At 34.3% G+C, this 25,212-nt stretch overlaps 1 protein-coding gene across 3 annotated transcripts in view; it reads right to left on the minus strand.

Annotated features, from left to right (window-relative positions):
- The window catches only part of APOOL (apolipoprotein O like), a 113,695-nt gene that overhangs the window by 60,083 nt on the left and 28,400 nt on the right, over positions 1–25,212 (minus strand). For 2 of the 3 annotated variants that reach the window (XM_057718605.1, XM_057718606.1), the window contains exon 2: positions 8,435–8,539. The exons of the other annotated variant lie outside the window; for it this stretch is intronic. In XM_057718605.1, the coding sequence (XP_057574588.1) occupies positions 8,435–8,539 (105 nt within the window). The remainder of the gene's footprint in view (positions 1–8,434; positions 8,540–25,212) is intronic. 3 annotated transcript variants of the gene reach the window in all.

Consider the following 25,212-nt stretch of genomic DNA (forward strand, 5'->3'; position numbering starts at 1 on the left):
AAAAAGCAAAGAAAGGGAGCAATAGTCAAAATTCAGGGTAGGGTATTGGTTATCTCTGAATGGATAGGGAATGGGATGAGAACTAGGGGTTTTTATTTAGTTTTTCCTTTAAACTGGGTGGTAGGTATATGGTTGTTTATCACATTATTTTTATACCTTTCATAAACTGATTCAACAGTCTTTTGATTCTAATCCATATTTAATAAAAACAAATATAAAACATAAAAGACTTATGAAAAATATAACAAGGTAAAGACTTTTTTCCTTCAAAAAATACATTTTGCTTTATGTTCAGGGTGCAGCACCTTTTATAAGGTTTGGTAAAGACATATTTGGGGAAAATCAAGCTTACAAATCAACAGCAAGGGAACTAGATTATTAATAGCTTCAGATTTGATCTTCTACCAGCAACAAACATGAGACAGTGCAGGTTTGGTAAAACTTTACCAGTAATGGGTCACAAAATCTTGTTTTACAATTAGATAGATGACCCTTTGCTACCTGTATCAGGATTAAAGTGTTTCTCTTTCCAGACTAATGCTTGAAATTTAAATTCACCACATTGGAAACTATGTGTAATTAGGAAGGTCAGAGGTTCTCATTTTATATTAAAGGTGCATTACATGCATAAAAAGCAGGCACACAGCACAAAAGGAAGTCCCCGAACTCCGCAAGAAAGGAAGAATGCATGTGGATGCATGGATGTTAAAGTAGATAAAATTATTTACTTATATTTTTGTCCATTATGTCCCCAGCCTCTCTATGCTCCCCAATTCCAAACTTTGAGTCATTAAGTGTTCTTTTTCTCTCTTCTATCCTAATCAAAAGCTACTGATTCTTCACTTATACCCTAGTATAAATTAGATTAACAGTTTAAAGAACAGGTTTGTTACTTGTGGTCTATTGTAAGCACATTTTGTATATGCACTTCTCTAGAAAGAGCATCCAAAGATTCTTAAAGGGTCAAAATGGTTAAGAACCAGTGCTTTAAAATATTTTCCTTCTTAGATATGGGCATTCAAGCATACTTGAAAGGTTCATGATAAAAGTATTTATTGAAATGGTAAACAAAATTGACACACTCTTAGCTAGACTAATAAAAACAGAGTAGACTCAAATAAATAAAATTAGAAATGAAAGACAAGACATTACAATGGATGCCTCAGAAATAAAAAGGGTCATAAAGGACTATGATGAATAAGCATATGCCAACAAAATGGATAACTTTGAAGAAATGCATAAATTCCTAGAAACATACAACCTACCAAGACTGAATCAAGAAGAAATAGAGAGGAAGCACGCACAAGCCTCCTAGATAGCTTCCCCCACAAGAGGGCAGACAGCAGGATCAAGCAGTATCAGCAGTATTTCGTCTTGTGGAACTGAAAACCACAGCCACAGAAAGATAGAGAAAATGAAAAAGCAGAGGACTTTGTACCAGATGAAGGGACAGGATAAAACCCCAGAAAAACAACCAAATGAAGAGGAGATAGGCACCCTTCCAGGAAAAGAATTCAGAATAATGATGGTGAAGATGATCCAGGACTCTGAAAAAAGACTGGATGCAAAGATTGAAAAGTTTACCAAAGACCTAGAAGAATTAAAGAACAAACAAACAGAGATATGCAACACAATAACTGAAATGAAAAATACACTAGAAGGAACAAACAGCTGATTAACTGAGGCAGAAGGGCGAATAAGTGACCTGGAAGACAGAATGGTGATAATCACTGATGTGGAAAAGAATAAAGAAAAAAGAATGAAAAGAACTGAAGACAGCCTAAGAGAACTCTGGGACAATGTTAAACGCAGCAACATTCGCATTATAGTGGTCCCAGAAGGAGAAGAGAGAGAGAGGAAGGACCCAGGAAAATAATGGAAGAGATTATAGTTGAAAACTTCCCTAACATGGGAAAGGAAAATAGCTACCCAAATGCAAGAAGTGCAGAGAGTCCCAGGCAGGATAAACCCAAGCAGAAAGACGCCAAGACATATAGTAGTCAAACTGACAAAAATTAAAGACAGAGAAAAGTTATTAAAAGCAACAAGGGAAAAACAACAAATAACATACAAGGGAACTCCCATAAGGTTAATAGCTGATTTCTCAGCAGAAACTCTGCAAGCCAGAGGGGAGTGGAACGATATATTTCAAGTGATGAAAGGGAAGAACCTACAACCAAGAATACTCTACCCAACACGGATATCATTCAGATTTGATAGAAAAATCAAAAGCTTTACAGACAAGCAACAGCTAAGAGAATTCAGCACCACCAAACCAGCCCTACAACAAATGCTAAAGAAACTTCTCTAAGCAGGAAACATAGAAGAAAAGGGCCTACAAAAACAAAAACAAAACAATTAAGAAAAGGGTAATAGGAACATACATATGGATAATTACCTTGAATGTAAATGGACTGAATGCACCAACCAAAAGACAGAGACTGGCTGAATGGATACAAAAACAAGACACATATATATGCTGTTCCCAAGAGACCTACTTCAGACCTAGGGACACATACAGATGGAAAGTGAGGGGATGGAAAAAGATATTCCATGCAAATGAAAATCAAAAGAAAGCTGGAGTAGCAATAGTCACATCAGATAAAATAGACTTTAAAATAAAAAATGTTACAAGACACAAGAAAGGACATTACATAAAGATTAAGGGATCCATCCAAGAAGAGGAGATAATTATAAATATATATGCACCCAATATAGGAGCACCTCAACACACAAGGCAAATGCTAACAACTGTGAAAGAGGAAATGCAAGGCAGAAATAGACACAGATGTAGAGAACAAACACATGGACACCAAATGGGGAAAGCGGAGGGGGGGCTGAATTGGGAGATTGGGATACCAAATTGTACACTCTAAATATACGCTGTTTATTGTCTGTTAACTGTATCTCAGTAAAAGAAAAACAAAAACAAAAACAAAAATAAAAAAAAGAAGAAGAAGAAGAAATAGCCTGAACAGACCAATAACCAATAAGGAGATTGCATCAGTAATCAAAAACCCCTCAACAAAGAAGAACCCATTGCCAGATGGCTTCACTGGTGAATTAAACATTCAAAGAATACCAGTTCTTAAACTCTCCCCAAAAACAGAAGAGGAAACATTTCCAAATTCATCTGATGGTATCACTGTTATCAAAGCCAGACAAAGACACTACAGGAAAAGAAAACTACAAGCCAATAACCCTAACGAACACAAATGCAAAAATCCTCACTAAAGTATTAAATAGAAAACTAAAATCAACAGCATATTAACAGGATTATACAACAGGAACAAGTGGGCTGTATCCTTTGGATGCAAGGATGATTCACCACATGCATATCAATGTGATACACCACATTAACAGAATAAAAGATAAAAGTCACATTTGTGATCATCTCAATAGATGTAGAAAAAACATTTTACAAAATTCAAAATCCATTCATGAGAAAAAGCTCTCAACAAAATAGGTATAGAAGGAATTTACCTCAATAAACATCATATTATGAAAAGCCCACAGGGAACATCATAATCAACTGGGAAAAACTGAAAACTTATTCTCTAAATCCAGTACAAGTTAAGGATGCCCACATTTGAAACTTCTATTTAACACAGTATTGGAAGTCCTGGCCAGAGCAACTAGACAAGAAAAAGAAATAAAAGAAATTCAAATCAGAAAGGAAGAAATTAAATATCTGCAGAAGACTCAATCATATAGGTAGAAAACTCTAAAGACAACCAAAAACTATTAGAATTAAAAAAACAAATTCAGTAAAGCTGCAAGATATAAAATCAACATACAAAAAAATTCAGTGGTGTTTCTATACACTAATGATGAACTATCCAAAAAAATTAAGAAAACAATTCCATTTCCAAAAGCAATAAAAAGAATAAAATAGTTAAGAATAAACTCAACCAGAGGTGAAAGACTTGTACACTGAAAATTATAAAAAAGTGATGAAGGAAATTAAAGACACAAAAATGGAAAGACATCCCATGTTCATGGATTGGAAGAATTAATATTGTTAAAATGTCCATGGTACCCAAAGTGATCTATACATTAAATGCAATTCCTATCAAAATCCCAATTACATTCTTTACAGAAACAGAAAAAAAAATCCTAAATTTTATATGGAAACAAAAAAGACCCTGAATAGCCAAAGCAAGTTTTGAGTAAGAACAAAGCTGGAGGTATCACACATCCTGATTTAAAAATATATTACAAAGTTACAGTAATCCAAACAGTATGGTATTGGCATAAAAACAGGCACATAGACCAATGTAACAGAACAGATTACACAGAAATAAATCTATGCATTTATGGCCAACTGATCTTTGACAAGGGTACCAAGAACACAGTGGGGAAAGGACAGTCATTTTAACAAATGGTGCTGGGATAACTGGGTATCTAGATGTAGAAGAATGAAATTGGACTCTAATTTCACATCTCACACCATATACAAATATCAACTCAAAATACATTAAAGACTTAAATGTAAAAACTGAAATGTAAAACTACTAAAAGAAAGCACAGGGTAAAAGCTTCTTGACATTGGTCTTAGCAATGACCCCAAAAGCACAGACAACAAAAGCAAAAATAAACAAGTGGGACAACATCAAACTAAAAAGCGTCTGTACAGCAAAGGAAACAATTAACAGAGGCAGCCTACAGAATGATAGAAAATATTTGCAAACCATATATCTGATAAGGGTTAACATCCAAAACATATAAGGAACTCACACAACTCAACAGCAAAAAAATAACTGATTAAAAAATAGGCAAAGAACCTTAATAGACATTTCTCAAAAGAAGATATACAAATGGCCAACAGGTATATGAAAAGGTGCTCAGCATCACTAATCATCAGGGAAGTACAAATCAAAACTACAATGATATATCACCTCACAACTGTTAGGATGGCAAAAAGAGATAATAAGTGTTGGCAAGGATGTGAAGAAAAGAGAACCCTTAAACACTATAGGAATGTAAATTGGTATAGCTATTGTAGAAAACAGTATGGAGGTTCCTCAAAAAGTCAAAAATGGAACTACCACATGACCCAGCAATCCCACTTCTGGGAATATATCCAAAGAAAATGAAATCTGGATCTTGAAGAGATACTTGCATCTCCCATGTTCATTGCAGCATTATTCAAAGAGCCAAGATATCCAAACAACTTAAATGTCCATCAGCATATGAATGGATAAAGAAAATATGTTCTGTGTATGTGTGTGTAATGCCAAATACTGCAAATTTCACAGTTTAAAAATGTATACATATATGTGTGTGCATGTGTATACACACACACATACACACAATGGAATAAAAAGGATATCCTCTCCCATTTTTGACAACATGGCAACCTGGAGGACATTATGCTAAGTGAAATAAGGTAGACACAGAAAGAGAAATACTATATGATCTCACTTATATATAGAATCTAAAATAGACTCAAAAGCAGAGAGTAGAATACTGCTTACCAGTGTGGGGTGAGGTAGAGGGGAAAAAGGGGAGGTGTTGGCCAAAGAGTACAAAGTTTCAATTACGCAAGAAGAATAAGTTCCAGAGAGCTAATGTATATCATGGTGACTATGGTTAATAATGCTGTATTGTATACTTAAAATTTGCTAAGAGGGTAGATCTTAAATGTTTTCACCACACACACACACACACACACATACACACATGAAAATGGTAACTGGGAGGTGACAGTGATCTTAATTACCTTGACTGTGGTGATCATTTGACAATGTATACATATGTCAAAACATAAATGAATATTCTCATCCTGGATTGGAGGCCCTGAGCTTAAATGCCATTTATTGTATTGTATAAACACAACTTGTTTGTATTCAATTAAAAATTAAGATTAGATTCAGTAAACCATAAAACAACATTTAAATTAAATTGAACCAAAGTAACTAGAACTCTCAAATCAATATTTCTTCTGTTATTTTTTGCTGAAAACAAGCAAATGACAAGAAAATAAGTCAAACTCACATTACAGAAATACTTTAAAAAGAAACATCCGGTAATGTCTATGGCTAACTGTGTACACACAGCCCAACTGCCAGTCATTTTAGAGTCTGAACACTGTGAGTTTTATGGTTTAAAAAAAAGGATCACCCCACAGCTCTGCAGAGTTTTCTAATAGAGAGAGATTTAATTATATTCATGAGATCATAATTATTAAGACAGGAGTATATTGGTACATTTAAAAAAGATGTTTAACAAGACAGTTGAACTAAAAAAGGATTTTCTCATTAGCCGCAAGTTTACCAGAAGTCAATTAATCAGAATACCTCATTCCAAAGGATTTTGGCTTAGTAGAGACTTTACTGTAAATAGATTGAAACAAAGGCGTAACTCACTTTACACAATAAAAGTACCTGGAAATAGTGCATGCAAATTACATTTTCATTCCTTCAGCAATTCTAAGTTTATTAAGGACTGAATCCTGATTATGTGAATAGTCCCTGGCACTTAGCTAGCAACTTTGTTTAATAAGTAATTCAACTGAATTCTATGTAAATATACTGGGGAATACAATAAATACCAAGAAATCCTGTTTATTCCATAATATAGTAAAGAGCACAAATTTATTTTAAAATTCAGATATATGTAAATTCAGCTATTAGGGACAAATGCTAGTTACCCATTGTCCAATCTAGATTTTGAGCTTTCCAATGATAGCAGTGTCAAGGTAGGCTTAAAAATATCATCTCTCTAAGATTAATAAAAAGGAGAAAAAATACTGAGAGTCAACAAGTATGTAGGAGACTGAATCTATTCTAGACTGCTAATGAAAATTTATAAAACTTTACCCAGTGCTTTGTATATGCCTCATACACATATAAGAGAAGCTCAGGAATGAATGTTCAATGAATGAATAAACACCACATTTATGCATGTCAGTTTGCCAATATATTGATATTTTTCATGTCTTCTGACCTACAATTCCATTTCTATAAATTTATTCTAAGGAAACAGTTATAGATGTACATAAAGATTTATGTACAAGGTGTTTTGACAAAGCACTGATTACATTAGCAAAATAACTGGAAATATGTTAAATTTCCAAAACTTTATGAAAACTGTACATTTGATAATGGTGTATTCATACACTGAATATTTATGCTACCATTAAGAATTCTGTTCAATTCCATCCAACTAGTTAGCAGTGAGGTTAGGATTCAGATTCAGGCCTGTTTGATTAGACTATATATTTCTAAGCATTTAGATAAACCTCAAGGGTAACTTGAGGCTAGAAAAGATGAAAAGTACAATGGTGAATAGAATCAGTTACTACAATGAGATACCAACAGGCTGGCATGACAGATTAGATCAAGAAGATAAAAGTTAAAAAGTCATAAATGTACCTGTAACTAAGTCCAAAAAGTCTATATGCATAAGTACAGACTGAGAAAAGACATAGCTTACCAGTAGCCCATGTAAAAAAGTTTACTGAATTTTAGAGAACTGCACATTCACTATGTCATGGTCAAAGGCTGATTATAAGCAAGGCTGTGATGACTTAAAACAAAAATACGTATAAAAACAAATGTGATCTTAGGCAGCATTAATAGAAATATATTATCTAGAACAAGAGAAGTCAGAGTCTGACTCTATCCTGCAATAGTCAAAACACTTACACCTGAAGAAAACACTAACCATCTTGAACATGTTTGGCAGAGAATAATCATGAAAGTGAAGGAACTCAAAGCTATGACATATGAGGAATGGTTCAACTACTAATATATTTATCCAGGAAGCAAAACTACTTAAAGTGTAACTGACATCTGAAGAGTTGTTTTGTGGAAGAGACAAGAATTGTTCTGTATGGCACGAATGCAAGAGATACAGGGCCAATAGGTAGAACTTATAATTATGAGTTTGTGTTTGACATAAGAAAGGACCTTAAGTTGAATGAGAGCTGCCAGAAAGTGGAATGGACTGCCTTTATCCAGAGTTTTATTCATGTAGAAGAAAACTGCCAGTTAGTGTGCCTATTGTAGAGCGGATTACAGTATCATAGTGAAGACTGAACTAGAAAACATCTGACATTACTTTCAAAACTGAGATCTTAATGAATTTCTTAAACTAAAGCTTCCAGATATCAGGTGTATCTGTATAAATTTTTCAAGAGAGAAAAATCAGACTGCTTAGAATAACTAAAACCCTGTACTACTCATCGATTATTCATTAAGAAAAATCACAAATTGTTTTTCATTGGAGTTAGGATTTTAGATGTTTGGGTTAAATATAATACAGTGTTCACTCTGAGACAGCTTGTAGCTATTTCTCTCAACTTATAAAACGTGCCTAACAAACACTTCAAAGACATTTTTGATGAATAGAGTTAAACAAACAAACAAACCTCACAGCTTTTACATCATACTTTTGTTATACAAAATTCAGACTTTTGTAGGCAAGTTACCTGCTCTGGTTTCACTAGCTGCTTTTTGGACTCCTCTTCTTTGGCTGCATGCACCCATATAGATGCACATATTAGACCTGCTGGCATGGTCGTCAGCTTTCCCATCTGAGAAAGACATATCAAAAAGGTATTTTAATTGAAAAGCTTCCCATCCTCTATTTCCTGATAAATTTTGGGGAGCATCTGAGGAACACTATGGGTTTCATTTAAATTTATTAAAAACTCAAGCACTCCAAATTATTCATACATTTTTAGGATATAATTCCTAAGATCCTCTTCTCATGCTAGATGGTAGAGTATTATTTTTACTAATTTGTTAACTACCTACTTCATATGGAATATAGCAATATAATAATTACCAGGAAGAAGTGCATATAAAATTTGAGGGATGAAGTGGGATAGATTATGATATTCACTCAGTCCACAAATATTAATTGAGCAATATGCCAGCCCCATTAGGGAACAAAACAAGATTCTTGCTCTCATGGAGCTGACTTTCTAGTGGAGTAGAGACAGGAGATAAACACAATACATATATAGTATATTACAATCAATAAGTGCCATGGAGGAAGCAAAGGAAAAGGGTGATCTGGACTACTGGGTGATTCAGGTTGTATCTTGAAACAAAATTTATAATTACATTATTTATAAAAATAACTTCCTACCATTACAAATCTTATGCCCCTAACTAATACATTCCTTTTAACCGATTTCACCCTTGATCTAAAGCCAAAAGTGACCTTTGTTTTAGATATAACTTGATTTGAATTAAGAATGCAGGAAAATTATTGGCTCTAAGAACAAAGTGTTCCAGTGTTTATGCAAGTAGCAAAATAAAGATTATCCATTCAGCAAGGCCAAATGAAAAGCTTTCCAGGAAATGACTATTTTAAGAGCTTGATTCTTTTAGACTCAGGAGGAGGCCTGCTGAAATTGACAAAAGACATCCAGTGGGAAGAGGTATCTCTGGCTTACACATACGTGGAATCGTTCAAGAACTGGAAAAAACACTGGCAAAAGGATTCAAAATGTTCTTGGATAACAGTGATGTGTCTGCACTTCATTTTTGATGTATTTTTCAATATTTTATGGACAGAATAAGGGAAGCTACAGGCACTAGTTAAGCAATTTCCTGTTTAAACTAAGCATGACTCTTAGATTGAGACTCCAGAAATATAGGGTAAAATGAAGACTCAACACTAATAAAAGAAATTGTGTTCACTGTTTTTCCCCTCTTCAAGCCTCCCTCTAGTACATATGTCAGCATCACAGAACAATTTATGTAGGCCTGCCTTCCCAAGAGACATCACTTTTGATTTCTTATACACAGTTGGTATTCACTAATGAAATAACAAGATTTCCACTCAGTATCTAACATCAGGTATCAATAAAAAACATATTAAAACTGATGCCAACAAGGATGTTCTCCCATGCACCTGAAAAAAATTTTTAATAAAACTCTGAAGTGATTATTTGAAGTATGTCAATTCTTACAATATTTAAAACCTATTTTTAAAATACCTGATTAGATCTTACTCCCTAGATAGAAATTTTGAAGTATGCTAATATCTGAAAAAATTTCAACACCCTATATTCTTTGAGTATAGTCATTTTATCTCACATAATGGAAAAATAATAATATGTAGACTATAAAATAAACTCATAGGTATTACTTAATAATTATGATCCAGTGCTCCAGAGTGTGGACTAATTGAACTAGTGGCCTACAAAGTTAATACATTATATCTTGAAAAATGCCAAAGTAGCTTTGCTACATTTTCTACTCTGTAGGGCAGGGTCCATCCACCTTGATTTTTATTGATAATAAGGCAGTGTGGCATAATGCTAAAAACAGAAGCTTAGGAGTTGCACAGACCTGGTTTTGAACTCAAGTCGTGGAACTTACTATTTAAATCTTGGCAAGTTACTCAACCTCTTAAGAGTTATGCTGCTCAATATGGTAATTACTAGCTGCATGTAGTTATTTAAATTTATTTAAAATAAATAAAATTTAAAATTTAGTTCCTTAGTCACATTAGCCCCATTTCAAGTGCTCAACAGCATAATGTAGGGCACAGATATACAATAATTCCATCACTGAAGAAAGTTCTACTGGACAGCACTATCTTAGAGTCTCAGGTTATATATCTGAAAAAAAAATGGGAATGCCTTTCTTTTTATGATTATCTTGAGGATTAAAGAATCATATAAAAATGGCTTGCACTTGATAAATGGACAATTAATTTTTATGGACAATTTTTATAAATTTTATAAAAATGGACAATTTTTATAATTAATTTTAGCTCCTCATTCTTTCTGATTGCTGAATAAAGATGTTAAGTGGCTGTGCTTACTCTGCATTTTTCTTCTCACATGTATTTGATGTTAATCAGGCTCTACTGAGGGCCATAATGACAATAAAAATATAGCATACGTATTGCCTCTAAACAAAAAAAGGCCAAGATTTTGATCAAAAGAAAACAGGGAGATTAGCACACTCAGGCCTTTACAAAATACAGGTTATACTGATGAAACAGGCATCACTATCCAAAGAGAGGCAGCTGGTTATATACCATACTGAAAAATTTAGAATATGGATTGGTAAACTATAGACCTGGGCTAAATCTGGTCTGGACTTTGAGCTAAATTTTTTTTTTTAAAAAACATATTTTAAAATTTACAAAAACAAAATAAACAAACAGAAAACAAAGACTATGTGACCTTTTGTGTCCTACAAGTCTAACATATTTACTATCTACTCCTTTACAAAAAAAACAATTGCCAATGCCTGATTTAGAAAATCAAACTAGGTATTTAAAAAACATCAGAGCTTGGGGGTATTATGAAATTTATAGGCTCATAAGGCTGTTAGTTAAATAGCATTAAAATTGTGCAGAGGCAATCCTAGTTTTCACTAGAAGGTAAGACTTTGAGTTAAAATTATTTGTAACTTCAAAATAATGACTTGTCAATTCAAAATTATGTGTCTTGTTTAAAATCAATTATCCTCCTACTAAAAATAACAAACAGGCCCTAGAACAGAATTCTATCAGATAAAGATTTACAAACAACAAGACTGAAGATGAGTATTAGCTAACTCCCCCTAAGACTCAACCCTTCCAAGTACTTCTGCAATCAAAATGTAGTTGATTCTCATTATTTGCAGTAGTTATATTCCATAAAGTAGCCATGAACACTGATTTAGGGAATACTGAATACTACTCCTAGGAAAAATACAGGGTTAATTTCTTGTGAGCCTCTGGTTACATTTTCATCAACTGATCAATACATAACCTTGTTTTACATGTGATTCTATTTAAAGACATCTTGTTTACTATATATTGTTGATTCATTAACATAGAACTCACAGCCCGGTAACTCATGCTGCAATGAAGTTTATCCAACATACATATTTTCTCCCTAAGGCATATCACAGCTTTCTTGCACTTAAGAACACTAGATAGCAATTCTGTACTATGGATGGAGCTATTTCAAATAGTAACATCTCAAAAATATAAAAGAAGTGAAAACACTTAGCATGGATTAGACCACAAAAGGGAAACTTGTTCACAGTATGAGAGCTGAAAAAATAAGGCAGAGTGTTAACTGGTCCAACTTCACTTGGGAATATAAACATATCTGTTTTTTCTTCTTTACTAACAATTGAAATTTAAAGTTCTCTTCTGTAAGAATTTTTGTTACCTATTTTGTAATAAAGAACATATAATTATTATAGGCTAATCTAAAATCAGTCCTAATCATTAATTCTGTTTTAGAGATATATCATCATGTAGTAAATGTTATTTTATTAAATCAAGAGTCCTGTGATTAATATAAAACAAAATTGAAATTTGAAAGGTAAGCCCTAAAAGCTAAAAGGAAAATGAAATAAACAATGTTGAGACAATGATCACACAGAGAGAAACAATTCCAAGTGAATTTACAACCAGTAATTGGGCTATACCCAAAGGACAAAGAGAACATCAACAAACAAACAAACTAATCTTAAAACTTAATAATCATATTGTTAGTGGCAGTTTTGGCATGTTATTATGAAACTGCTGTGCGTATATTAAAGAATGACATTTAAATATGCGGGCATTTTAAAGATTGGGATTTTCAGTGTGGGAGAAAGATATAAGATTAATGAAGTTAAAGCAAGATCCCGTAGTTCTGAATTTGAATACGATTTATCAGTTGATTATCCTATATTATCATGATACAGGAAATACAGAAGATGGAGAAATACGTTAAAAGACACCATGGAAATTCAGAAAGAAAATTCAAGAATTCAGAAACTATAGGGCAAATGACATGACCTGATTTTTTCAATAAATAAGAGAGATGGAGGGAGAGACTTAAGAGATTTAAAACCAATAAATTAGAATGTATGGATACTATTTAGATGTAGAATCAAAAAATGAACTTTAAAAAATTATGACACATTCAGAGATATTTTAACATTAACTAGATATTAATTTTTATGTGTGATAATATTTTTAAAGAGTTTTAGTTTTTTAACAGCTATATACTGATATTTTCACAGATGAAATATGTCTGGGATTTGCTTCAAATAATCCAGGGGTGGGGCAGAGATGAAACAAGATTGGCCAGGACTTGATAATTGTTGAATTGTTGAAACTGGATGATAGGTGTCTATTTTATAATATTATATTTTATATATGGTATTATGTTTTATATATTATATTATGCTGTATTATGCTATATTATTATATTTCACCTTGTTCTCTATAATTTTGTAAATGTTTGAAATTTTCCATAATAAAAATTCTAAAAAGACTCCTATGAAACTTAGGCTACATGCCATTATAATCTTTCAACAGTATTTATTAGTTACAATGAGGACAGCTTACTAGGAATACTGATAAAAGGCAAAAACAGAAGGAAGCACTCTAGTATTACCAACTTCATTATTCTACTGCTACTCTAAAGTACAAAAATGAAGTAGTTTATTGTTTATGTCTCTTGTTTACTCCTTATTTTCTATTCTTTCATTCAACACTGTCAAATGCCTATTGTACAATTATATTAGGTGTTGGGTTTAAAAAGATGATTAAGATATATCCTCAAAGAATCACAGTCTAGTAGAGGAGACAGATATATAATACAAAAAGAGTCCAGAGTGATGAGTGTTATAATACAAGTAGGTACAGAGTGCTCTAGGGGCCACTAACTTAGACCAGGTCCTTACCATCTGTTTGGTAAAGTAACGGAAAGACGCCACATTCAAATTCTAGTTCTACTACTTACTAGTGGTGTGGCTCTGGGCAAGTGATTTGAACGGGTGTCAATTTCCACACATGTAATATTATCTATCTCACAGGGACGAGCACAGAAAAAGGGCTCATATAACTATCACCATTATCATCATCACTGTCATCATCAACCTCCTAGTCAATGGCCACCACTCCATTCTTATCTAATTCCAATCAACTGTAATTACCACTGTCAAACCAAAGTAATTATTTTGTCAGTCAGATTACTACCCTGTTCAAGAAAATAAATGAGAGAGCTCTCTTTCCTAGCATACTATTTAAAACTATTTTGTACTTTCCAGGCTCTCCAAATCTATCTTCAGTCTATATCAGTAGTCTTATTTCCCACTTCTCCCCATTTATCCTTAGCTTCTTATTGCACTTGCAGCTAGTCACTGGTATTAGTATTTTCTCCCAAAGCAGACAGTTAACTCCTTGGGAACAGGGGAGCAATACATACTTGCTGACAAGATCAGTGCCCTAGCACTGGTGAGGGCCTCTGCCAGATATGTAAAATTAAACATTAAACACATGGGCCTGGGAAGTTCGTATCTTTCACCTTTGAAGCACCACCATTGCATTTTAGATGTCAGACTAATAGTGGAAGCAGATGCTGTGGCAGGCTAGAAAAACTACACTGCTGCAGGAAACTGAAGTAAATAAAACACTGCCTTTCATTTTTCCAGTCACCAGTTGGGCCTGCGTCACATCTTGGTCTCACAGAATTTCAAACCACAATATTTGCCATTTGACCAATATAATTCATAAAAATGAATATGCTTTCTCCACTTCACTCAAATGAAAGGTAACCATATTTTTGACACCTGAGGGTGGGTACAAGCCTTAGGAGATGCTGGCATATTAGAATAGAGCTATGCAACAAAGTATCCCACGTAAACAGCCAGACAGACCTTTGAAGTGAGATTTGTAAGAAAATTCAATTGTGCCTGCAGTACTGCAAGTGTAAACTGCTTTAAAATATTTGGTTCAAGAACTTAGTGAATCTATTTCCAGCACCCAATGAGTTGTGACAAGTTGAGGTTAGTCATCAAAATTCAGTATAACCACCAGCAACTTAATAGAGCTCTGTATGCTTTAGTGCGTTTTGAGTTGTTCACTTGTGAAGATCTGACAAGAAGTAGCAATACAGTGGGAAGAACATCAGGCTGTGAATTGGAAAAGCCGTGTTCTAGTCTGGGCTCTGCTAATAATTCACAATGTCACCTTTTACAAGTTAATTCCCCCTCACTGTGTGTCAGATTGCCCATTTGTGAAAGGAAACTATACTACAAAATGTCTAAAGCTCCTTCTAATTTTGACAATGCGTGATTCTAAAGTTTAGCGATAATTTCCAAGTATATAATTTATTACAGATAAAATATTGCCATTTTGCTTCTCTGAAAACCAGAAGGAAAGTCACCAACAAATAATTATTTCATATTAAAAGAATACTCTAGATTATATAATCAGAATCACTTTTACTCACATCGAACATCTTAAATGTGAAGACCACAGAGGGAATTTCAAAATTTAAAACTAAAAGTCATTTAAAAACATACACAATTAAAAATTACTTCCTAATTAAATAAATGAATTTAAAAACTTCTTCCTAAAGAAATTATTTTTAATGGAAATAATGTAGGTGTGTGTAAAGGAGAGGAAGTAGTAGAAAGGATAGGAAAAATGGGTAATTATTACTAAACACAATAAATGGAATAAAAGTAATAATTACAATTTGATTAGCAAGTTAAAATTGCAAAGTGATTTAGTAATACTACTGACTTGGCCATCAGGAAACCTGTGTTTAGTCCCAGCTCTGTTCTTGAACAACTATGTAATCTCTAGTTAGTCACATCATCTCTCTGGGCCAAAGCTTCTTTATTTGTAAAACCAAAGACCTTGAGCAGATAATCTCTTACGGTCTTAGAATTGCACTGTCCAATAGGGTAGCTAATATCCACATGTGTTATTTAAATTTATATTTCAATTAATGAAAAATTAAAAATTCATTTCCTTCATCTGCTTAGCCACATTTCAAGGCCTTAACAGATATGTGTGACTCTAGTGGCTACCATAATGGACAGCGCAGAAATAGAACATTTCCACCACTGAGGAAAGTTTTATTGGACAGTACTGCCTTAGAGCTCCAAGCTTTAGGATTTTCTTATGATTCTATCAAAAAGAAGAGATTAAGACTGTGATGAGATATATACACTCCTATGTTTATCACAGCATTATTCACAATAGTCAAGATATGGTAACAACCCAAAAGCCCATCAATGGATGAATGCATAAAAAAGATAAAGTGGTACACATACACAACGAATATTATTCATCCATGAGAAAGGAGGATATCATGCCATTTGCAACAACATGGATGGACTTTGAGCACATTATGCTAAGCCATGTAAGTCAGAGAAAGATAAGTACTGGATGATGTCACTTATATGTGAAATCTAAAAAAGTCAAACCTGTAAAAACCAGAGAGTAAAATGATGGTTACTAAGGAATGTGGGGAGAGGAATAAGACTGATGAGGTTTAAGGGTATAAACTTATAAGTAGTAAATAAGCCATAGAGATCTAGTGCACAATACAGACAATATTGTACTATGATTATGTAATTTGATAAATAAACAGCAGTCATTACAACATATAAATGCATAAAATACACTGTACATCTTAAACTTACACAACATTACGTGTCAAATTTATTCAATAAGAAAAGAAGATGACTTATATGATTTTTGCTTTCAAACATACCAGTTTTAACTCTATATCTATCCATTCAGGGCATATATGCTAACCTGAAAACAGCGGAAGAAAGAACCGGACACTGTTTTTATCACTGCAGAAGAACATAATGGCATTACATTTTTAAGAAAGTAAAATATGAAAATGAGAAATTTTATCCTTTCATAGGAATGGTTCTAAAAGATGGTCTAAATCTATAAATCAGAAAATAGTCTCATAAAAATCATGAAAACAAACCTATAACACAGTTGACTCTGGAACAGCGCAGGGCTTAGAGGTGCTGACTATCCTTGCACTCGAAAATCCATGGATAACTTTACAGTTGGCCTTCCAAATCCGTGGTTCCACATCCACAGATTCAACCAAACTGGGATCATGTAGTACTGTAGTAAGTATTTAGTGAAAAAAATCTGCATATAAGTGGACCTGCGCAGTTCAAAGTCATGTTGTTCAAGGGGCCATTATATTCATTTTATTTACATGTTCCCATTCTTTTAACAAAGATTAGTCAAACACTATGCTAGATACTAGAAATATAAACCTAAAAAAGATATGCCCCCACCTCCCAAGCCCCATCTCTGAAGAAATTTACCATCACTTTTCTATCCTTATCTCTGTTCGCTACTCTCCCTCAGGAATTCTTTGATGTAGCTAAACTCTACTGGTTGCCTGTTTCCATGTCATTACCCCCAGGAATATCCTCTCTACTAAATCTTGGCCATTCTTAAGAACTACTTAGATATGGCACTCTTCATACAGTCTTTCCCTCTAATTAGATTTGTTTTCTCACTCTATACTGAACCCCAAAGATTGCATTTTCCTTAAAGACAATGACTAAATCTTAGTAGTGTTGTAACTACTTTACTCCAGTCTTCTATCAAATACATGTTTTTGTATAAATTAATGATAGAAAATCATCAGATCAAAGTAACCTATCCTTGGATAAACGTAAGATCTAAGGTTTAAAATATGAAGTAATCATATCATCTTTATCCATTCTTTAGATTTTCATTTGGCCTATAAATCATTACCACTTTTCTGAAGTGTTAAAACTTAGAGCAGGGGATAACAATTAGCACATCCAAGATAACCTCTCTGAAAGGGAACACTTGCTGGTGGGAATGTAAAGTTGTGCAGCCACTGTAGAAAACAGTATGGAGGCTTCTCAAAAAAAGTAAAAACAGAACTACCATATGACCCAACAATTCCACTCGGGTATATAGCCGAAAAAAATAAAAACACTAATTTGAAAATATACATGCACCCCAATGTTCAAAGCAGCATTATTTACAATTGCCAAGATATGGGAGCAACCTAAGTGTCCCTCAACAGATAAATGGATAAAGAAGATGTGGCACATATATACAAGGGAATATTACCCATAAAAAAGAATGAAAATTTGCCGTTTGCAGCAACATGGATAGACTTAGAGGACACTTTGCTAAGTGAAATAAGTCAGACAGAGAAACACAAATATCACTTACATATGGAATCGAAAGAAACACAACAAACTAGTGAATATAACAAAAAAGAAGCAGACTCACAGATATAGAGAACAAACTAGTGGTTACCAGTGGGGAGAGGCAGGGGAGGGGGCTGTATAGGGGTAGGGAATTAAGAAGTACAAACTAGTAGGTATAAAATAAGCTACAAGGATATATTGTACAACACAGGGAATATAGCATTTTATAATAACTATAAATGGAGTACAACCTTTAAAAATTGTGAATCACTATACTGTACACCTGTAATTTATATAATATTTTACATCAAAAATACTTCAATAATAAATAAAAGAAAAAAGATAACCTCTCTGTTTATATATTATTATATATTATTCCATAGGTTTAATCTTGGAATAAGCCAGATTTATGCCTCAAACAGGTCTCTCATCTGAAATTTGTAATGGTATGAAACACAAAACTTATGAAAGACGAACATGGTTTAATTTGTTAATGGTCATCAAAAGTCTACAAATAAACCCAAAATCTATTAGAGAACCATTTGTTGGCTCATTTCACATGAAAACTGTCAAATCATGAAATTGCTTATTTTCCCCTTAGCCCTGAACTGACATTATTGCAAAAAACAAAACCAAAAAAGTACCACCTGGGAAAAATTATGAAACCTGCTAATTGTACTATAAACACAAGGCTGCTTTCTATGATAGTTATCCACTATCACCCAGTGTTTTTCTGAAATAATATTTATAAAATATTTGAATGGCAGTTTTATTACTTCTAGTCTAACAATACTATGGGGACACATGATGATCAAATGCAATCCCAAACTGAAATAACGGGGTGGTGGGGAGACAGTTTGCAGGAAAAGATATTTTTTCCCAATGACATCAAACTTGACTCAGTTAAATCTTTGTAGTATCCCCCCCCCCCAAATTCCTATGTTGATGCCCTAACCCCTAATGTGGTGGTATTAGGATGTAGGGCTTTTGGGACATCATTACGTTTAGAAGTCACAAAGGTGGCGCTCCCATAAGATTAGTGCCTTTATAAGAAAAGGAAGAGACATGAAAACTCTCCCCACCTCCCCTGCAGCAAGCACAAAGCAGATGTCACGTGAGCACACAGGTTGATGGTGGCAGTATGCAACCCAGGAAGAGAGCCCTCATCAAGAACCAAATCGGTAAGCCCAAGCACATATGGGCACCTTATCTTTGACAAAGGAGGCAAGAATATACAATGGAAAAGGCAGCCGCTTCAATAAGTGGTGCTGGGAAAATTGGACAGCTACATGTAAAAGAATGAAATTAGAACACTTCCTAACACCATACACAAAAATAAACTCAAAATGGATTGAAGACCTAAATGTAAGGCCAGACACTATAAAACTCCTAGAGGAAAACATAGGCAGAGCACTCTATGACAAATATCAAAGCAAGATCCTTTTTGACCCATCTCCTAGAATCATGGAAATAAAATCAAGAAGAAACAAATGGGACCTCATGAAACTTAAAAGCTTTTGCACAGAGAAAGAGACCATAAACAAGACAAGAAGGCAACCCTCAGAATGGGAGAAAATACCTGCCAATGAAGCAACGGACAAAGGATTAACCTCCAAAATATACAAGCAGCTCCTACAGCTTCATACCAAAAAAGCAAATAACCCAATCCACAAATGGGCAGAAGACCTAAAGAGACATTTCTCCAAAGAAGACATACAGATGGCCAACAAACACATGAAAAGATGCTCAACATCACTAATCATCAGAGACATGCAAGTCAAAGCCACAATGAGCTATCACCTCACACCGGTCAGAATGGCCATCATCAAAAAATCTAGAAACAACAAATGTTGGAGAGGGTGTGGAGAAAAGGGAACTCTTCTGCACTGTTGATGGGAATGTAAGTGGGTACAGCCACTATGGAAAACTGTTTGGAGTTTCCTTCAAAAACTAAAACTAGAACTACCATATGATCCAGTAATCCCACTACTGGGCATATGCCCAGAGAAAACCATAATCCAAAAAGAAACATGTACTGTAATGTTTACTGCAGCACTATTTACAATAGCCAGAACATGGAAGCAACCTACATGCCCATCAACAAATGAATGGATAAAGAAGATGTGGCATATATATACAATGGAATATTACTCAGCTATAAAAAGGAATGAAATGGAGCTATATGTAATGAGGTGGATAGACCTAGAGTCTGTCATACAGAGTGAAGTAAGTCAGAAAGAGAAAAACAAATATTGTATGCTAACTCATATATACGGAATCTAAAAAAAAAAAAAAAGGTACTGATGAATCCAGTGACAAGACAAGAATAAGGATGCAGATGCAGAGAATGGGCTGGAGGACACGGGGTTGGGGGGGTGGGGGGCGAAGGGGAAGCTGGGACGAAGTGAGATAGTAGCGTAGACATATATATACTACCAACTGTAAAATAGATAGCCAGTGGGAACTTGCTGTATAACAAAGGGAGATCAACTCGATGATGGATGATGCCTTAGAGGGCTGGGACAGGGAGGGTGGGGGGAATTGCGGGAGGGAGGGAATATGGGGATATGTGTATAAACACAGCTGATTGACTTTGGTGTACCTCAAAAACTGGTACAAGAGTGTAAAGCAATTATATTCCAATAAAGAGCTTAAAAAAAAAAAAAAAGAACCAAATCTGCTGGCACCATGATCTTGGACTTCCCAGCCTCCAGAACTGTGAGGAAATAAATGTCTGTTGTTTAAACCATCCAGTCTATGGTATTTTGTTATAGCAGCTGGAGCTGACTAAGAAAAAATGGTATGACTCCAAAGTAAGATTAATTTTCCTGTGGCTTTCAGAAATCTCTTTCATAAACCTTGCTTATTATTAGGCACAGTATGACCTTTGCTACCTAAAACTTTTAGGCACCTAGAGGAGTTCTAAAATGTGTGGAGGGGGAAAATAAAAAAGACTTCATATTTTAGAATCTCTTGTGGCCAAAAAGCTGTCCCTGAACATCCAGTAACCAACCAAAGGGAAAAGAACCAAAGAGCTGAGTATTACAGGCAAGGGTATTCCAATTGACTAGCTGTGTTTATAAAAGGCTTAGATTTATTATACAAAAGCCAAAAAGTGGAAGAAGTAGCACGAAATGTAAGAGATAAGAAACAGTAAAAGCAGAATGAAAGATAGTAGCAGAGGCACACACTATGGTTGGGAAAGAAAGAGAACCAGCAATGAAGTTAAAAATGCAACAGCTTTACAACCTGGCAGTGGAACCTGTGTTATGCCTTAATATAATGTCCCTGAAAACATAAGGGATCCCTGAAGACAGGGTGTTCTGTGTTTAAAGAGCATTTACTATGTGCCATGTGCTTTACATATATTGAGATTTTTAATCTTTACAACAATTCAATATTGAGGATTTAGGATGGTTTTGGCTAAAGTTTTGGAAGCCCCAACTCAAATTGGCTTCAACAATTACAAAACGTTATTCTCTCATGTAATAAGAAGTCTAGAAGTAGACAGAACTTTAGGATTGATTCAGTAACTAATCAAAAACCCACGTGCTTCCATCTCTGCTCTGTTGCCTATATTTAAAATGCCATTTTAAATGGTTCATAGGAGCTGGTCTTTTCCTGGAAATTAAATATTAAGGAATACTAAGAGGAAGTAGTGACCCACAGCACATCTGAAAAGTGAAACAATCTGAAGATGAATGTGCTAACAAAATAATACTTCTGCTCTAATACATTAGTAACAGGAAAGGGATAAATAATGTTTTTTGAATGCCTACTACTATGCATCATAAAGTATTTTATGTTAATGGTGCAGAAAGCATACAGAATATTTTCAATGCGGCAGACAAAGCAAAGGACACAAGTATTACCAGTGACCTTTGAAGGGCAGAAAAACACTTGGAAAAAGGCTGCCTTCAGCATATTGAGCATGTGACACTGCCCACAAAGCTAACAATTTTCATATAAAAAAGGAAATGACACCAGAAACGTTTTCAAGATAGCATATTCTAAGGCTATTTCTGTGTTCAATACCATTCACTATCTATATAGCATCTTCATTAAGAATAACAGCTATAAAAAAGGAATGAAACTGGGACATTTGTAGAGACATGGATGGACCTAGAGACTGTCATACAGAGTGAAGTGAGTCAGAAAGAGAAAAGCAAATATCGTATATTAACACATATGCGGAATATAGAAAAATGGTACAAATCAACTGGTTTGCAAGGCAGAAATAGAGACACAGATGTAGAGAACAAAGATATGGACACCAAGTGGGGAAAGCGGGGAGGGTTGTGGGGGAATGAATTGGGAGATTGGGATTGCCATATATACATCACTAATAAAAAAAATACCAAATTGTACACTCTAAAAAAAAAGAATAACAGCTATAGCATATTAAAACCGGCAAAGTTAAATAATGAAGATATGAATGATGAAGAACAGGTTAAACTCTCTCTGGTTTAAGATGGACGGGAAGTACATGGTACACTTGACCTCTAATCTTCATCAAAATTAAAGCTCCAGCACTTAAAAGGCCAATCTTAAATTAGCCAGAACAAATAACTGCCCACCTCAGTGTGACTTGGATAGATGTGGCTTTTACTGTATTATTAAATTATAGAACATTAATGTTAAAGCATTTCAAGCACCAAGCGCTTTAATTATGATGTTGTATGAAAGAAAAAAGTATTCTGGAATTTATGAACACTCAACAGTTGTGATGTAATTATTACTAACACTTGACAGTGTCAAAAGTTTATCTTAGATAAATAAAAATTTAAGTAGAAAGTTAAAAATAAAAACAGGGAATGTAGCAGTTATAAAAACATTTTAAAAATTCTCCAGAAATAGTAACACAGATTGGCATAACTCAACTTTAGTCAGTCTGTGGTAATCAGGGTCAGACAAATACTAACTTATTATCAAAATCAGTATCTAAATTTTAAAAAACACCTAACAGCTCCCTTTCACAATACATATTTACAAACATGTGCTATGTACAGCAAAGAAATTAGGCTATACCTGTAGTGATGTGGGAAAGGAATATTGAGAGCATTTCATTTACTTGAGAGGATAGTATTACTCCAGTAAGAGATGATTTTCAAGGTGTTGTCCATTTAGAATTCAGTTGCTACTAAATTTCAAAACAGGATTAAATAAACTATACAGGAAAGGAAATGAATTTTTCTAAAATACTGCTTCATTCTCCTGTCTCAACAAACAAATAAATCATCTTAGTTTATCCCACTCTATATACCCTCTGGGGTTAGCAGATACTTGGTTTTGTCCAAAATGTCCAGAAGACATGTGGCCCATGCCAAAAGGTCCTTGATATTTGGTCCTGTCCAAAACCATTTGGCACAAACCAAATATGCTCATGGAAGTTTTAGATAGGACCAAATTTCAAGGACCTTTTGGTGTTGTCCAAATGTCTTGTAAACCAAATGTCTCATGGACCAAATGTCCCGTTAGACTCTCTGGCTCTAGCCAAACTAATCTTCCTAGGCTGAAAGATGTCAAGTACATTCTTTCCTCCGTGCCTTCACTCACCTCATTTTCCCTGCTAGAATGTCTTTCCCTCTCCTGCACCTAACAGTGCCTGGCACAGAGCAGGCACTCAAAAAATATTTGTTGAATGAATACACTTGCTTAAACCCTGCCCTTCCTTGAAGGTTTAGCTCAAGTCCTGCTAGATCACTCATAGCCATCTCTCTGAATTCATAAAGTTCTTATTTCTGTGAAATACTAATATATCAGTTACATTATTACCCTTTAAAATATATATAGCCTATTTTTCTACTAAAATGAAGGTTCCTTGTGAGTAGTCTTAAGCCTTTTTGTATTCAAAGGGCTTTGTAGGACTAAGGATCTCAAAAAAGGTAATAAAATAATTCACAGGTTTAAATAAGGCAGTATACATAGGTAATTTAGCAAGTTCTTCTATGTAATTTATTGACTACCTATGTGCCACGCATTTGTGAAGGCAAATGATAACAAAGGTCCTAAAGCTAATCTGAAATTGTAAGACTGATTCAATGATCTTAATTTTTTGAGAATCCAATGAAAATTATGTATTATGATCCCCCAAAAGGTAGTTATTCTCAAAATTTTGCATATGCTTGCAGACTCTGCTATACTCTTTGAAGCATTTGGGGACCCAATTAAATCCAGCCCCACCACAACTAAAATTTATCACAAATACATCGTATCCTGATACATGTATAAATGCCTTAGAGAATATTTCTCTTATTAAAAATTCTCACAAGAATGTTCTAAGAATCAAATACTATAATAGATGAAAATTTTATAAAATATTTAGTGCTAGATAAATGGAAAGTATTCTTATAACACATTTCTTGACTAAATTTCAAACTTCTGAAGACTATATCTAAGTGGACAACAGAGCAAGCCTGATTATGTTTTACTAGAAACAACATGTGCCATGACAAAACTTCTTGGTCAAATTAATGTGGTGATTATTATACTAAATCAAATAAATACCTTAAAATATAATACTTTGCATTTTTAACCTGAATAGTCAATGATACCTTGCTTAAGGAATCCCTTAGGGAAAAATATTCCTTTATACCATAATTGCTTAAATATAGTTTTTAAAAGGCCTCGTATTTTGGAGGTCAAAAGATTCAGAAATGGAAGGAGTTGGAAAGGGATGAAAAGAAGTAGTATTGCTTTCAGTGTAGGGCTGGTGCCTGAGGAGCTGTTCACAAGGAAAATCTCAATCTCATCACCACAGGGCTGTTTATGATTTGAGATCACTAGACTTGGGTAGGGAAGAGAGGAAAGTTAGTCTGCCATCCCTGATAAAAGAAAAAGTAGCTTACCCACCATCTCCAATTGCGCCCACTTTTTGCTCTTTCTTGTCCTGACCTCTTTCCCCCACCCCTTTATTTTTTCAGCAGCTATTTGTTCTAATTATTTTTCAATCCTTATTTTACCTCCATTTCCTACTTTTCCTTCTTTCTCCCTTTCCTTTGTTTAGGAGATCTGAAGGGCAAATAGCTTGCCTTATCAGTAGAGGAGAGAAAACTGTAACATACTGGGTGATTTCCTTTGCTCACAGAGCTAAAGTACAACTACTCCACAGAAAAACAAACACAGGGGCATAACTATACAACTGACGAAGTTTAGCCTCTTCTGAAATATTAGGTAGGAGATAGAAAGAACACAAATTTGGCCTGAAAGATCAAGCACTGCTCCTGAGTAAACTAATGATTATTAAAACTAACATAAAATGGTAAAAGAAACACTGGTTTCAAAATAT

This window comes from Hippopotamus amphibius, chromosome X, assembly GCF_030028045.1.
Source record: "Hippopotamus amphibius kiboko isolate mHipAmp2 chromosome X, mHipAmp2.hap2, whole genome shotgun sequence".
Lineage (NCBI taxonomy): Eukaryota > Metazoa > Chordata > Mammalia > Artiodactyla > Hippopotamidae > Hippopotamus > Hippopotamus amphibius.